This window comes from Stegostoma tigrinum, chromosome 21 (assembly GCF_030684315.1).
Source record: "Stegostoma tigrinum isolate sSteTig4 chromosome 21, sSteTig4.hap1, whole genome shotgun sequence".
In the NCBI taxonomy this organism is placed as follows: domain Eukaryota; kingdom Metazoa; phylum Chordata; class Chondrichthyes; order Orectolobiformes; family Stegostomatidae; genus Stegostoma; species Stegostoma tigrinum.
Genome location: NC_081374.1, coordinates 17936166 through 17951611, shown reverse-complemented (window position 1 = coordinate 17951611; position 15446 = coordinate 17936166). Strand labels below are relative to the sequence as shown.

The 15446-nt window shown below is 37.8% G+C and overlaps 1 protein-coding gene across 1 annotated transcript; it reads left to right on the top strand.

The window, feature by feature from the left end:
- The first annotated feature begins 7505 nt into the window (after positions 1-7505).
- On the top strand, positions 7506-13764 carry il10 (interleukin 10). Its single transcript, XM_048552865.2, has 5 exons — positions 7506-7661; positions 8438-8500; positions 9510-9662; positions 13099-13176; positions 13264-13764. The coding sequence occupies exons 1-5, from the start codon at positions 7506-7508 to the stop codon at positions 13351-13353; spliced, it is 540 nt and encodes a 179-aa protein (XP_048408822.2). The 3' UTR covers positions 13354-13764.
- The last annotated feature ends 1682 nt before the right edge of the window (positions 13765-15446 follow it).

The window sequence follows — 15446 nt, the reverse complement described above, 5'->3', positions numbered from 1 at the left end:
AATCTTCTCCCCAGTTTTGACCATGTAGAATATCAATCCTTTTTTTTAAGGATAACTCCAAGAATCCTTGGGGAGTTGTTGCCTTATGTAGTCCGTACTTCCCCCTTGTGATTTTTGAGAACTTGAAAAGCTTCAACTCTATGGTGTTCTTTGGAATCGAAGCCCCTTTTTATGGCTTTCACCTTTTCTTCAAGGGGGTATAATCTGACCTTGACAACGTCGTACCCAGGATCCACTACCTTGTTTACCTGGAACACACATTTTAACTTTTTTAGCTGGTTGCCAGCCTCAGAAAAATGCAGCAAAACCTCCTTCAAACTCTCTACATGTTCCTTTGAAGTAATTCCTGACATTAAAGCATCATCTATTCAGACTGCTACTCAGGCACCCCTTGGTGAAGATTCTCCAACATCCTTTGAAAGATGGTACAATCCAAACATACCCTAAAAGGCAAGCAAGGGTACTCACACAGTCCTTTGTGAATATTTTATAATAGCATACTTCCTGGAAGGCACCTCAATCCAGGAGTACTTAGGTGTGGCTTATCTTCAATTTGGAAAAATACGTGGCACCACATATAAGCTTTTCTGAAAGTTTTCGATTTGTGGCATAGGGTATCTGTCTAAAGGGGAAGTTCTGCTGAGTCTCAACTTATAATCCCCACAGAGATGGCCTGAGTTAAAATTGACACTACTGGCTTGGCCCATTCAGCAAATTGCACTGGGCATATGATGCCAAATTCCTCTAGATGCCTCTACTTTGGCACTTAGGGAATAAGGGACCAACAGAACCTTGCTTGGGCCTCTGGATCTGCATAGATCTTGGCTCTAGCTCCTTTTAGCTTCCTGAGGCCCTCTTCAAACACTTCAAGATATTTCCCAAAGACTTCTTATAGATTGCTAACTCCCACTTTAAAACGAGGTTGATTTTCTGTGGCCAGTCCCTTCCCAAAAGCTTCCTACCTGGCCTTTGTACCACCATTATGGAGAGTCAGACTGTCCTTTGTCCATGGAATAACTGGGGTTACTGTGGTCCCAATACTACAAGGCACCTTACTACATTAGGAAATGTAGCCTTGGTGTCTCACAGGCTTAAAGACAAGCTGCTTCATCGGAGTTTCCCAAAGCTTTTCTTCCTTCAATTGATACAGCAGTATCTCTGTCTGCCTCCAGTCTAGGCGTGGTCATTTACCTGAAGCTTGAACTTAATTGGAGCCACTTTGGGAACATGATGTAATTTAGCTGTATTAGCTCTTCATCTCAGGCTGATTTATTTGCATAGTGCTGTCTTGAGGTGGCTTTGCCCTTTGGCCTAGGCGGTACACATTCCATCAGTTTTTATAGCCTTGTCTGGGGTGAATTCTATGACCACAAAAGTGGCATGGATGTCCTTGTGCAGAAACCTTCCATCCAGTTCTAGAACCTTGTAGCATCTGACTCCAATTGGTGTCACATGGCAACCAGTGGGAGCTGTGAGTATTGCCCAATGGTTATTTGACTCTGTGGCATGGAGGTCAAGGTTAAGGATGAGGGCTGTAAAGTCAATGCATCCCAGAGATTCCCAGGATGTTTTGCCACATTTTCATGGGAGAGGACCAGTTCAATGGCTTTCTTGAAGTCTACATCTGGTTCAGTCAGTAGCTTCTTTGAGTCTCATGATTATAAGTCCAACAAACTAAGCAATCCTGTAACATTTCCCGAAGTGCTGATCCATACTTATATTGTTCCGCCAATTTCCTCAGCCTTGTCAAGAATTTAGTAACTAGTTCCTCAGGAAGTCTATTTGTAGTGTTAAACCTGTACCACTGCAATATAACATTTGTTCTGGAGTCACAGTGTCCACTACAATATCTATCAGTTCATCAAAAGATTCTGACTCCAGGGCTGCCAGGTAGGTTAAGTTATTTATGATGCTGAAAATCAGGGCCCCACAAGTGGTCAGAAGAATGACATTGTGTCAGTGATCCCCTTTTATCCAATTTGCCTGAGAAAAGTATCTCATTCTTTCAGTGTACTGGGCCAGTCCTCCACACATGCTTCATAAAGTTCTAGTTCCCCAAACAGCAAGATTTTCAATATTGCCCCATCGTGATCTTACTGGGTTCACTGAAAGGCAATGCTGTCCATGACTTTTCTTGACTCTTTTCACCAATGTAATAACTAAGGAAGCTTAGCTGGAAAGGAACATATTTACAAACTGCCCATTACAGGTAATGTAAACAATCAAAAATGTGGGAGGGTTAGGGACAATAGAGGAGCTAAATCAAAATGGAGTTGGAGGGGTAGCTGGGTCAGCTTTATAAAGGGTTTGGGTGTGAGTTCCAACTGTGTAGGCCATTGCCTGATACCAACTGAACTCATATTCAATGAGCACTAGAGGGAGATTCATTAGTAATTGCCAATGGGTCTTGTAAGGGTTTTGGTCCCTTGTCTTATTATGGGCCATTTTCTGCTGTAATGAGACAGAGGGAGGGACTGAGTGAGGGATTAAAAGTGACTTGCACAGATGTTAGTTTTGGTATAGTTGCAGGAAAGGTGGTGAAGTGTCCTGAGTGAGTGAATTGGAAGCTCAAGGGTAGGAACAACAAGCTGTTTGGGAGGATGGCGTAGAGAAGAGTAATTGAGCAAAGATGCCGCATGGAACAGTGGGTCTGATAGACCATGGGTCCTGCTGGGTGCAGTGGCAGCAGTACAGTGAGTGAAACAGAGAAACACTGATGGCACTCACCATTGCAGAGTACAGAAGGTCTTCAACTTCCCTGTGTTTCTCCAGGCCAGGAACACTGCACTAACCCAGGTGACAGCTTTGGACCAGCCTGACAGGATCCAGTGTTGTAGTCTCCTCTAGAAGCCCTGAGGAAAGAGGGTAGCCCCTTTCAAATACCCCAACTAACCTCAGCACCAGCAGTCCCTGTCAGCTAAGGCGTTTGGCAATCCCCCTCTCTCAGATATTTCTGGGGGAAATTCTTCAGGAAAGGGCTGTTCCTGGCTGGCAGTTATTGACTTGGTGTACAGCTCTGCTTTAAAAATGGCACAGGTGGCAGGAAACTGGAAGGTCCTGCCAATAGCAAATGTTCCTGTCACTGGTGAGAACAAGATAGCACAAGAGCAGCATCTTGGTGAATTGATGCAAACATAACGTGATTAGCTTCGTAAAATTGCATGAGAAAACTGACGAAAGATCTTCCCGAATTGACACTTAACCAAATTTTGGGAAAATGCTGCCCTACATAACAGGCACAAGGTGTTGACCTTTAAAATTTGTTGTAAGCAGTGGAAGAAATGGCCTCAAAGAAGAAACAGTGCAGCCCCTCCAAACTCAGTCATAACAGAGGCCTGAAACAAAAAAGGGTCCAGTGTGGCAGGTTATGTATTCTGTATTGGAAATATATTGTACATCAAATTGGTAAACGCACAAAGGCATAGGCCCAGAACAAGCAGTAGATCATTTGTATTTACAAATAAAGAGTTTAATCCCTGGCAAAATTGGTTGACCTGAAAGCAATCTCCGACAGCAGTTGTTACAGGAGTCCCTGAAGTCTGTTGTCAAAATAGTAAAACTAGTTCAAACAAGAACTTACCTGTATTAGACGCCTGAAGTAAAAGAAAGTAAACTCACAGTAATCTTACCAGACTCGAGGGCTGTTCTCTCATTAGAGAGATATTACTGGTGCTAAGTGTCACATACCTCAGTTGAGGGGAAAGTTGAGAAGGAGAATCATTCACAGTAACCTCAGCCGGTGTAAGAATTGAATCCACACCTTGGCATCACTCTATATTTCCAAACCAGCCTTCTAGCCAATGGAGCTAACCAACCCCAGGAGTAAAAAACTTCATTTGTAGTATGGAACATCAGTTTTTTCCTTCCAAATATCCATTCATGATTGATACTGCAGTGTCATAATCCTCCCTGGCATTCCCAATCACCTCCACTTCTTAAGACATGTTGATGCCGGAGGATCACAGCCACAGATCTCATTTGAACAATACTCAATCCCCTATAATGTGCATCCCTTAGGCTTACAGCTAATTAGAGCAGGGATTTTACCTACACCTTGGAGTAAAATGTTAAAATTCAATTGGTAAAATATCAGTAGTGGGGAAAGATCTCAAATCCATTATCAAGGTCTGTATAGTGGTGCATTTAGAAAGCAGTTGCAGGATCAGGCAGAATCAGCATGAAATTATGAAGGGGAAATCATGCTTGACAAATCTGTTGGAATTTTATGAATATGTAACTAGTAGAGATGATCAGGAGGAGACAGTCGATGTGGTATATTTGGACTTTCAGAATGTGCTTGACAAATTCCCACAAAAAGATTAATGTGCAAATTTAAAGCACATGGGATTGGGGTAAGTGAATTGAAATGGATAGAAAACTGGTTGGTAGAGAGGAAACAAAGCGTAGGAATTAACGGTCCTTTTCAAATTGGCAGATAGTAACTGGTGGGCGGGGAGTTACAGGGATCAGTGCTGGGATCTCAGTTATTCACAATATATATTAATAATTTGGACGAGGGAACAAAATGTAACATCTCAAAGTTTGCAGATGATACAAAGTTGGGTGGGAGGGTGAAATATGACGAGGATGCAGAGAACCTTCAGCATGATCTGAACAGGTTGGGTAAGCGGGAAAGTCAATGGCAGATGTACTATAATTTGGATAAGTGTGAGGTTATTCACTTTTGAAGCCAAAACAAGACACCAGATTACTACCTGAATGGCTGTAAATTAGGAAAGAGGAGTGCTCAGCAGGACCTGGGTATCCTTGTGCACCTAGAATATTTTGTGCAGTTTTGGACTCATTTTCTGAGGAAGGATGCTCTTGCTACCGTTGGATTACAGTGAAGATTTACCAGGCTGATTCCAGGGATGGAGGGATTGACATATGAGGAGAGATTGACTATGTTTGGACAGTTTTCACTGGAGTTCAGATGAATGAAGGGGGATTTCATGGAGACTTGCAAAATTCTAGCAACACCAGACAGAGTGGATGCAGGGAGGATATTTCTGATGGCGGGTGCATCAAGAACCAGGAGTCACAATCTGCAGATTAGGGGGAAGACCATTTAGGATGGAGATGAGGAGGCATTTATTTTCTCCCAAAGAGTGGTAACCCTGTGGAATTCATTACCACAGGAAGTAGTTGATGCCAAAACATTGAATGTATTCAACAGGCAGCTAAATATAGCATCTGGGGGTGAAAAGTTGTGGGGAGAAAACTGGATTAGGCTATTGAGTTTCATGATAAGTCAAGATCGTGATGAAGAGTGGACCGGGCTTGAAGGACCAAATGGCCTTCTCCTGCTCCTGTCTTCTAGGTTTCTACACTTCTATGTTTTCAATATCACTAAGGCAGTCTTAAATTATTTAATACTCACTCAACTCCCTAATTTTATTCACTTGATGAAAATTATTAGGAGGATGGCATTTGATGTTCAGCTTGTGATTTGTCTGGCATTTAGATAAAGGGAAGCTAGTTTTTTACAAGATTAAGCAATAAGCATAGTATTTTGTGTAGAACTGCAGTATTATTTCTGAGCTGAGCAATGCTGTAATTATTTTTAAAAATTTTCTATATCATTGACATGAATCACCCAAAAACTGAAAATCATTTTAGATTAAGGTGACTAAGAGGTTTTAACAAAGTATCTTCAAATTTTTCAAGCAGTTATTTTAACCAGAGCCAGAAAGAATATTTGTGTTTAGATATCACTGCAGCTCAGGAGTATCTGTAATAATGCTGAGTGGCTAATAATTATCTTGTATGTGTGGACTATTTTGCAAACTGACTCCACTCGTAACCGCTTATATCCTGTTTCAACATTCAGAATAAAGATTAAAATAAGAGAAAAAGAAACGTCATATATCAAGCTTGATTTATAGTTTGCAATCAACATTGCAATCTCTTACACGTGCCTGTGTTTACAAGCGTGGCGTGGCAGATATGTAGGCACCAGTTCCACTTGGTCATGGAGCATACCATATGGCCAAATATTAACGTCAGAACTTTCTTAAAATGTGAATGTAAAGAATTACTGCATAAAACAGAACTTCAAAAAAGTATGAAAATAAGGCAGAAACAATGAGTGTTACCTTTAGATAAACGTTTCTATGATTCATAAAAATTTTCGAATGGAGGTTTTATGGTAGGTTTGATTCAATCAAGTTACTTCTTTTGTGTATAGCAAATTGCTCAATCAAGGATACTGCAGACTTATCAAAATATTGTCCCACATTTCAGGAAGAGATTCTACTGTGATCAACAGGGTCAGATTATAAAATTGTAAATCTCCATTATATTGCAGAGAGGAAACCAAAAAGATTCTTTTGGAGAAAAATCAGCCTGATTCAATATTCCTTTATTTTGTCCAGTTCTCCTCAACTGTTAAAACTACTTCCTGAATCACTGCTAAAGATATGCTGCTCCAAAATACATTGTGTGAACTTATTTTAAAATACATTCTTACAGAACACAGAACATAGAACACTACTGGCCCTTCGGCCCTCGATGTTGTGCCGACCTGAGAAACCAATATGAAGCCCATCTAACCTACACTATTCCATTATTATCCATACGTTTACCCAATGAACATTTAAATGCCCTTAAACTTGGTGAGTCTACTGGTGTTGCAGGCAGGGCATTCCACGCCCTTCCTACTCTCTGAGTAAAGAACCTACCTCTGACCTCTGTCCTATATCTATCACCCCTCAATTTAAAGCTATGTCCCCTCCTGCTAGCCATCTCCATTCAAGGAAAAAGGCTTTCACTGTCCACCCAATCGAATCCTCTGATCATCTTGTAGCTTTCACTTCAACCAATTGAATTGTATGAATCTCTTAAATGTTGATCCAAAGCAGTATAATTGCAAACCTAATGGTTCATCTTAATCTGATTTGCAATGTAGAAGAATCATTGGCAATTCAGAGTTTCTCAATAGGAGAAAAGACAGCAGAGATGGAATTATATCATTACTATAAGATATTCTGAAACAGTGTGCATTCATCTAGGTAACAGTGATGCTGAACAACTAGTCAATAATCTTGGTATTGAAATGTTCTCATCCTTATTATCCCATAAAGCTAGCTTGTTAAAATGAATCAAATTGAAGGGAAAAGTTTGCAAAGAGAGAAAAAACAGGAATTGAGGCAGAAAATTATTTATGAAGCTAAATTTTAATGGTACTGAAGAAATCATTAGCAGTAAAAGATGTAAAACGACCTTTACAGAAAACAGACTGAAATAAAACAAAATTCTGCCATTAAATTTCACAATGATTAACATACATCAGGGGTCAATGGAAAATTCAAACTGCCGGGAAGGTTATGTGACATTTAGAAATTTGACAGTAACCTCAAATAATACATAACCAACAGGAAATTTCAATAGGAAGTTAAAAAAACCAATAGTGGTCACAAAGGAAATATATAAAGAAAGAATCAAGGTAAGAACGCTATAAGCTTTAGTGCGCATAAACTTAGGGTTGTGCAAACTAGACAGAAACCATGAAGTGTGTCACTGTCATATTGTACACAGTGATCAGCATTCAGTGTTGTTACTGCAGGCTCGAACAGTCGGGTGATAACTGCTTTAGCCACGCTGTGTTCCCTGCTCACCTCAAAGAACTCAGAAGCTCATATCGGAAAATAAGGACTTATTTTGTAAGTATGAAAATAAAATGCATTGTGAAGAATATTTGATTTGTTATAAATTACATTTTAATTTATAAAATGCAGAAGAGTTTTTTACCTCATTGACTGCTCTGTGACTAGGAATAATTTGAGTTTGCTTTCATAAAAATGTTAAATAGTTATTTTAAGACATAAAAAATTTTTAATTAGGCTTGAAGATGGATGTTCAGAAAGCTACATTAATTATATTAAAGCAATTTAAAATCAGTTAAATTATCTTGAAATCAAATGCTTGTATAATGGAGAACATACAGTGTATTTGATTGAGATTATACTCCATTTCAAAAGATTTATGAATAGATTTGTCTAATTTTATTTTACAATATGGTATTAGATCATTTCAGGTAAATTCAAGGGATGTGGGTGACAATATATTAAAATTGTTTGCAGTTACTCAGACAGGAAAAAAATTATTCAAAAAAAAGGCTTTAAACCAGGCAGTGTATTAGGGTCTGTGATGAAGGGTCTAGGCCCGAAACGTCAGCTTTTGTGCTCCTGAGATGCTGCTTGGCCTGCTGTGTTCATCTAACCTCACATTTTATTATCTTGGAATTCTCCAGCATCTGCAGTTCCCATTATCTCTGAGTGTATTAGGGTCAACTACTGTGAAACGATATGCCAACAACAAAATGAGTCTTTATGATGGGTCAGTCTGTTGTTGGAAATTATTTAGTTCTAACTGATTTGTAGCCTTTGTTCATTGGAAACATTCTGCATTTGGTAATTTTATTCGCTCTTTTTTACAGCAAAGGAAAGATGACAATTTGCACATAACTTTGCTGGGAGGCAGACTTCACCATGGATTCAAGGTGAGGAAACCTTAACATGAATTGATTGCCATATGATCCAGAATATCTTGGTATGCAGAGATCTCATTGACAGAGTTCCACTACAGAGATATCTGTGTCATCCATCCTTATGGCTGGGGTTCTTTGCTTAGATAGTAATGGTAATGTTGAGGGACTGCTTGGAAAAAGGTTGCAATAGCAGATAAAATGTATAATGATAAGTTAATCATCATTACAGGTTCATTTCAGTGCATTGTATTATCAAGTCAGATGGGCTGAGTCAAACAGAATGTCATGGTCTGTAGGTGAACAATTGGAAAATAAACAGCATGTGAAGAACACTCAAGCCCAGAGATTAAGAGTCAAATGGACTGATATGAAAAATCAATAACATAGCTATATCACAATCCACTCACAGTATCTCATGATACAGATCAGTGTAATATGCAAGCAGATTTCTTTCTCTCTTCAGTCAAAAATAAGTCAGTCACTTAATTTTCACCAACAAAGATTTCAAGAAGTGGAGGCTGAGATTTACATATTTTCTCAGTAAGCGCACCACCTGTTGTTTACATACGTTACCGACATATGCATGTATATATTTTATTAGCTATAAACCCAGCCAGAATGATGCATTCAGTATGCCAACAATAGAACCAGAGTGCAATGATGATCATACATTACCCAGGGAAGATAAAGAAACAGGTTTCAGTATTTGTATTACCTTAGGAATAAGTTATCCGCCTATTCGTTCCATCATCTGGTATTTGGTGGAACAGTGGGAGATGAAATTACTAATTTTAAAATTAGGTCAAAGAAAAGAAAATGAAACCACTTATTGAGAAAATAGATGTCTGTTATGCGATTTCTACTTAAGGTTATGGCTCTCTAAAGTGAGGATTGAGTTAATGCATCATTTCTAAATTAGGGTATCGCGTGGAAGTATTACAATGTCATGACAAAATTGTCATTTCCTATTTGTGCAACGACTCTCTGCAAGGATATAACGGTGACATCTTGAAATGTTTAGGGCCGTGAAGGATGTCAGTTTTTGAAGGAAATGCTGAATTTCTACCTCAGGAAAGTAATCCCAGCAGCCAAGACCCATCAACAGTTAATCGATAATAACATCAGTAAAATTGGGAACACACTGTCTGAGCTGCAGGAAAATGTTCAAAATTGTGTAAGTACTAGATTTTTCCTTTTTCGTTCATTGCTTTTGCTTTTGTTTAACAGGGATTTCAGTGTTAGTCCTCAGAATTGTTTTTTCTCGGTTAAAATATAAAACCCAATTATCGGAGAATGAGGGAAGAAATTGATATGTGTTGCTCAAGTTTCCAATTCTAAAACAAGCATACAAATTTTCAAACTTGGAAAATAACGCGCTCAAGTTGCTTCACTGATGCACCCATCACCGTTTCAATTGTCTGTAGCACCTTAAAGCAGTGTTGGCTAATTCAGGAAAGAAAGAAGAATCTTGCAACTGTTTTCAAGGTCTTTCTGTAATATTTGTGAAGAGCTAAGTGACAAACTGGACTTTTGATGCCAGGTGCTTTTTGTTCTCACATAAATAACATAACCTGTTTCCATAATGAAGTTTTTGACTGCGATCCAAGCATGCTTGCTGTCAAACATGATTAGTAAAATTTCCCCAATACAACTCAATTTCTTACATACATATTTCCTAATACAAAATAACAGTGGAAGAATATAGAAATACGTTCAATCTCTTTACAATTTTTTGCTATGTATTTGGCCTGCAGACTTCCCTGCTGATAAAAAGAGTAGATTTTCATGTTCATCTTGAGACTCATAGATTAGGTGAGTTCTGTACAGCGTGCTCAATTTGCACTGATGGATTATTCAAGCACCAGGGCTACCCATCATCACCTACCTTTTTATGTAACTCATTCTCCGGTCTTTCAGTCAATCTCAATTAAAAACCTTGAGCTTCAATGCCTACTTACTAAATTTCATACAGAAGACTGACACCTCTCAGTAAGAATGAGGATGTCTGGCTGTCAAAACTGCCAGCTTTCCAGAAGAGACATTAAATCCAGGCCTTATGAAATAAGAGATCCTCAACACTATTTGAAGAAGAGCAGGATGTTCTGCTGATGGCTTGACCAACATCTCTCAACACTTTCAAAAGCAAATTATGACTATTTACTCAGTTCCTGTCAATGGGATCTTGATGTTTGTATTTGTCTATATAACAGTGGTTGCACTCTGAATGTAGCCCATTGGTTGTGGATCATTTTGTAATATCTTGAGAAGGCAAAAGTTCCTTTTATTCTTATTCATCTCTGAGCTAACTGCAGAATTCTGAAGAATTCCTCCAATATACTCATTAGAATATCTAATTAACAACAAAAATCTATTAGTTCCTGATACATATAGTTGAAATTTTGTCCCTTTTAAGTAGAAGACAGAGCATAATATATGTGTTTATTGAGATAAAGGATGTTCAAAATTAATTCAGCCAGTGGATACATATGATGTCACCACAGTAATTGACATCATAATCTTTGTGAACTCTCCCTGTTCTCTACTAATCATACAGTGAGGACAGGAAGGGAGATCATCATATTATCATTATTTTGCTACACAATCTTTCCTGCATCTTTTGAGATGAGGCAGTGAATGCTTTAGGAATAAAGTAGTGAAGCAGATCTCAAGCCACAAATCTCCGTACAAAATTTCCTGCTGCACAAAGCTCCCTACAGTAATTAAAAGAAGAAATTGGCAATGTAAGCGTGAGGCTGTCAACTACCATATGCTTTTTGTATAAGATTGTAGCTGTGTTGCAAACACAAATTCAAATGTGCATCCCTTGAGTGATAACAAAGGCATTTCTAAAACAATAACTAGCATGTTTTGAAAATGACATTTGTGTTCAGTTTGCAACATGGAAATGGAACTTAGAAACAGGAGCAAGGAGGAGGCTATTTTACCCTTTAACCCTGCTGTGCCATTCAATGATCTTATCATGGTTTCAGTTCCACTTTCCTGTCTGGTCCTGATAAAACTCAATTTACATGTAGGTCAAAAACTCGTCCCTCTCTGTCCAAAAGTCCAGCTCTGTTCTAAGATTGAGATTTCCAAAGAAATACCTCCTCACTTCCATCTTAAGTGAAAACTCGTTATTTTGAAACAATGTCCCCCAGTTTTAATCTCACACAGGAGGGGAAACATTCTCCAGCATTTACCCTGGCATTGTCCCCTTCATTCTTCTTAATCCAGTTGAGCATAGCTCAACTTGCTCAATGTTTCCTCATTAATCAGCCTTTTCTTCCCTGGAATTAGCCCTCATTGAACAGCCTCCGATTAAATCTGATTTATTGTTGAGTTTTCAGCCTGTGAGAATGGATTTTAAAAAGGACTTGTGTTGTCTTATTTAAATTAAGTTGCAGAAGAAGAGTCTTTCATTCACATCTGGTACTTCCATGTCAACGTGTCTAGCTCTGCTCGCTTGAGAGTCATGGTTCACAAAAGAAACACAAAGTCCAAAATTTGCAGCAATTCAGAATGAAACAAAAGCAGACGTTAAATGAACATACCACCAATGTTGCTGCGAAAACCGTTAACCAGATAAACAGGCAACTAGAACCCACTTGCAAAAGCCTATGTGAAAATAAAGAATGCAAATTTTCAGTGGGACAGCACCAGCTGCAAATTGAGGACTTTAAATGTAGCAAAGAAGCGCTGACCTAGTTGTTTTGTTAACTGTAACTCATGTGATCCTATCTGATCAAATGAACTAATGGCAATCGACTTTACCATTATTGGATAAATTCATATTTAATTGTGAGATCTTATACCTTACAGTAATATTTCTCTAATAAGCTTTTGATATCTGGACAGCCCTGAAACATGAGCATTCATTATTTTCTTTCATTCATGGAGTGATTCAGCAATAAATGACAGCAATACATTTAGTCAGTGGTGAGGTGGGGCAACAGTTAGCAGCTGCTGCTTCCCTTTCCCTTATGCACTGAATGGGACTTTGCTTTCAGAATGTGTCCACACCCATCCTGACCAGTTGACTGCCATCATTAAAAAACATTATTTTATCTACAGCAATCTCTGAGGCTAAGGTGTTATAGCGTTAAGTCCTGAGTCAGGGCCTGAGCTAACTCTCTCAGGATGCTATACTCTTTAACACCATTTTGGTATACACAAAGTGAAACTAGTTGACAATAACAAGCATTGTCATGTTAATGAAGCCTATCTTATGTGTTTAATTTTATTAATATGAATCTGGCCAGTATTGCAGGAGCTGGTGCCTTCTTGTACTGTATAATGCACGTTATGTCCTGAAACATGAACAAAATATCCTGTAAATTGAATTTTTTTTGTAATACCTGCAGCTGCTATAATTGAATCTTTTTCTGTATGGTGCCCTATCTAGGTTTTCAAATTAAGTACACTCAGTTAATATTCTCAACTGTTCACAATCTTTAAACTATGCTACATTAGTTCAGATTTAAAGCAGATTTCCAGCATCTGCTATTCAGTGGCTATTTTTGCTAATATTTTAACATTTGCCTGAATATTCTCCCTCTTCTTGACAGACAACAATCAGTTCTTGAATAAAATTATATACTGTTGCCTTTCAGCATAAAACCTTCAACTGTGATGTGTGTGACTGCAGACCTAGCGCAAACATTCAGAATATCAATGGAGTATATAAGAAGGTGGGGAAAATATTATGTGCTGAAACCTTGGAGAAGCTGGTTTTAACTAACTTTCATTGTCTAATGCTGTCTTCTTGTGCTTATCAGTTGCAGGATAAAGGTGTATACAAAGCCATAGGAGAGCTCAACATCTTTTTTGACTGGCTTCAGAAGTACATAACAATGAAAATGAAATGAAAAGCAGCAGAACTGACTTGGATGAACCAACACTTCCTGAGTTAACAAAGTCACTAGTATTTAACGTGATACTTATATTTAGACTTGGCAGTTTCAGAATTTCTTTTAATTCATTAAATCATTTAGAAATTGTGATGTTCTCTGCTCCCAACACTTGCTGATCCTTTTAAGATGAGAATAATGGTCTTATAATCCTTCTGGAGTTTAATCTAGTTGAGACAATGGGTTGGTTACTGATTTGTCCTGCTTCTATTGCAAAAGTATTAGTTCTATGCTCAGTTGATGCTTGCTCCCTTAACTAATTTATCAGAGATTAATTTTTAAAAATTGATGCTGGAAATCCACAACAATATAATGGCATAAACAGTTTAAATATTTCCCTTCACTGAATATCTTTAAAATTCATCCTGAGACTGGCCACTCTAAATGTAAATTATATATGAATGAATTTCATTCAATTATTCTTGTTCAATTCAATGATTTTAAAAGAACTACAAATAATATTTTCTCTATATTTATAGAGAGAGTTATTTTTGATGATGTAATCAGTGATTTTATTTTTGGCATGATTTTCAGGATTAACAAGTAGATCTGAAACCAACTATTTCTGTTAGTTTATGTAACTTACGAAGAGTTCTGCTCCTATAGTCTGATACATAGTTAAAATATTTTAAATAGAATATGTTTGTACTATTTATAAGAGCATAATATGGAGCTTTGATTACTTTAATTTCAAGTTATCGTCATAAATCCATTTATTACTGTATCAGTAAGTATGTAACACCCAGTTCAAAGAAGTTTGCAGCATTAGACACAGCCAAATTTAATTCAACTATTTATTGACATTGTCTGAATACTAATAGTGTTCAAATGAATGTGCACTTGTGTGTACTTTATTATAACTTATACTATATTGTCTCCAGTAACTGATTGCAGCATTGGAAGCTATCTTTTGGGCTAGTTTAAAATATGAAACTCTTATGTGTATTACATACTTAAAGACTGACAGCTTTGTTCCCAGGATCCCATCAGTGTCAGGAAAACCTTTCGCTTTTGAACAGAAATGAAAATGATTTTAACTCACCTCCTTCCTGCCCAGTCCCCCATGTAAATGGATGGGTTTTGAATGAGTTGATACGTTATCCCATTACATATTAACTATTCAAATAGGTGAAGCTAGAAATTCACCTCCAGTATCGGCATAGGACAGACAATATCGTGATATGCACCACACAATGATCAGTTCCATTGCTGTACATCTTCCATAGCCGACACAATAAGGTCAATTTTGAGCCATTGGCTGATACAAGTTTCTATCCCAGGACTTTTTTTAGTTTGGTGCAAAAATCTGTTTTTGGTCACAAGAGCATCAAGAACCAAAACTGCACACTAGTGTCACTGTCATACACACATACATTTGTATCACGTAAGAAACGTCAACAAAAGAGGGAAGAGAAGGAAAAAAATCATTTTCTACCTAAACTAAGTCATTAATTGTTTTCATTTGAGGTGTTCCAGTAATATTGAGAAAGGTACATAAATTAGTTGTCAGAAATACAATCTCTGTAAACGTTAATACAATTTGTGTGTGCATTTGTTAACAAGCCTACCTCAAGATTATGTCAAGCTGAGACAGTGACTTTGGAGTTCATGAATTAAACAACTAATCTCAGCATTCTATGTTTTACAGTAAAATGTAGCATTTGTGTTGACCCTTTGAGTTATTCAATTTATTTGAAAATTTTCTGAAGTCTGTTTCTGAAAAATTTCAACTGCTAATATTGTGACAACTGAATTCAAGAAAAATATAGGATGCAAAACATTATTATGGTACTTGCTATATCAAGTAAAAAATATTTAAGATAACAAGTGTAGAGATGGATGAACACAGCAGGCCAAGCAGCATCAGAGGAGCAGGAAAGCTGACATTTCGGGCCTGGATCCCTCTTCAGAAAATCGCACGTCAGCTTTCCTGCTCCTGTGTGCTGCTTGGCCTGCTGTGTTCATCCACCTCTACACCTTGTTATCTCAGATTCTCCAGCATCTGCAGTTCCTACTATCTCTAAAAATATTTAATCTATTTTAGAGAAATG

Bases quoted from the DNA above. Each gene is read 5' to 3' on its own strand.
- il10 (XM_048552865.2), top strand. From the start codon at position 7,506: ATGAAGTGTGTCACTGTCATATTGTACACAGTGATCAGCATTCAGTGT. The intron at 8,501-9,509 runs GTGAGGAAACCT...TGAAATGTTTAG, and splicing joins GACTTCACCATGGATTCAAG to GGCCGTGAAGGATGTCAGTT. The intron at 13,177-13,263 runs GTGGGGAAAATA...TGTGCTTATCAG, and splicing joins TCAATGGAGTATATAAGAAG to TTGCAGGATAAAGGTGTATA.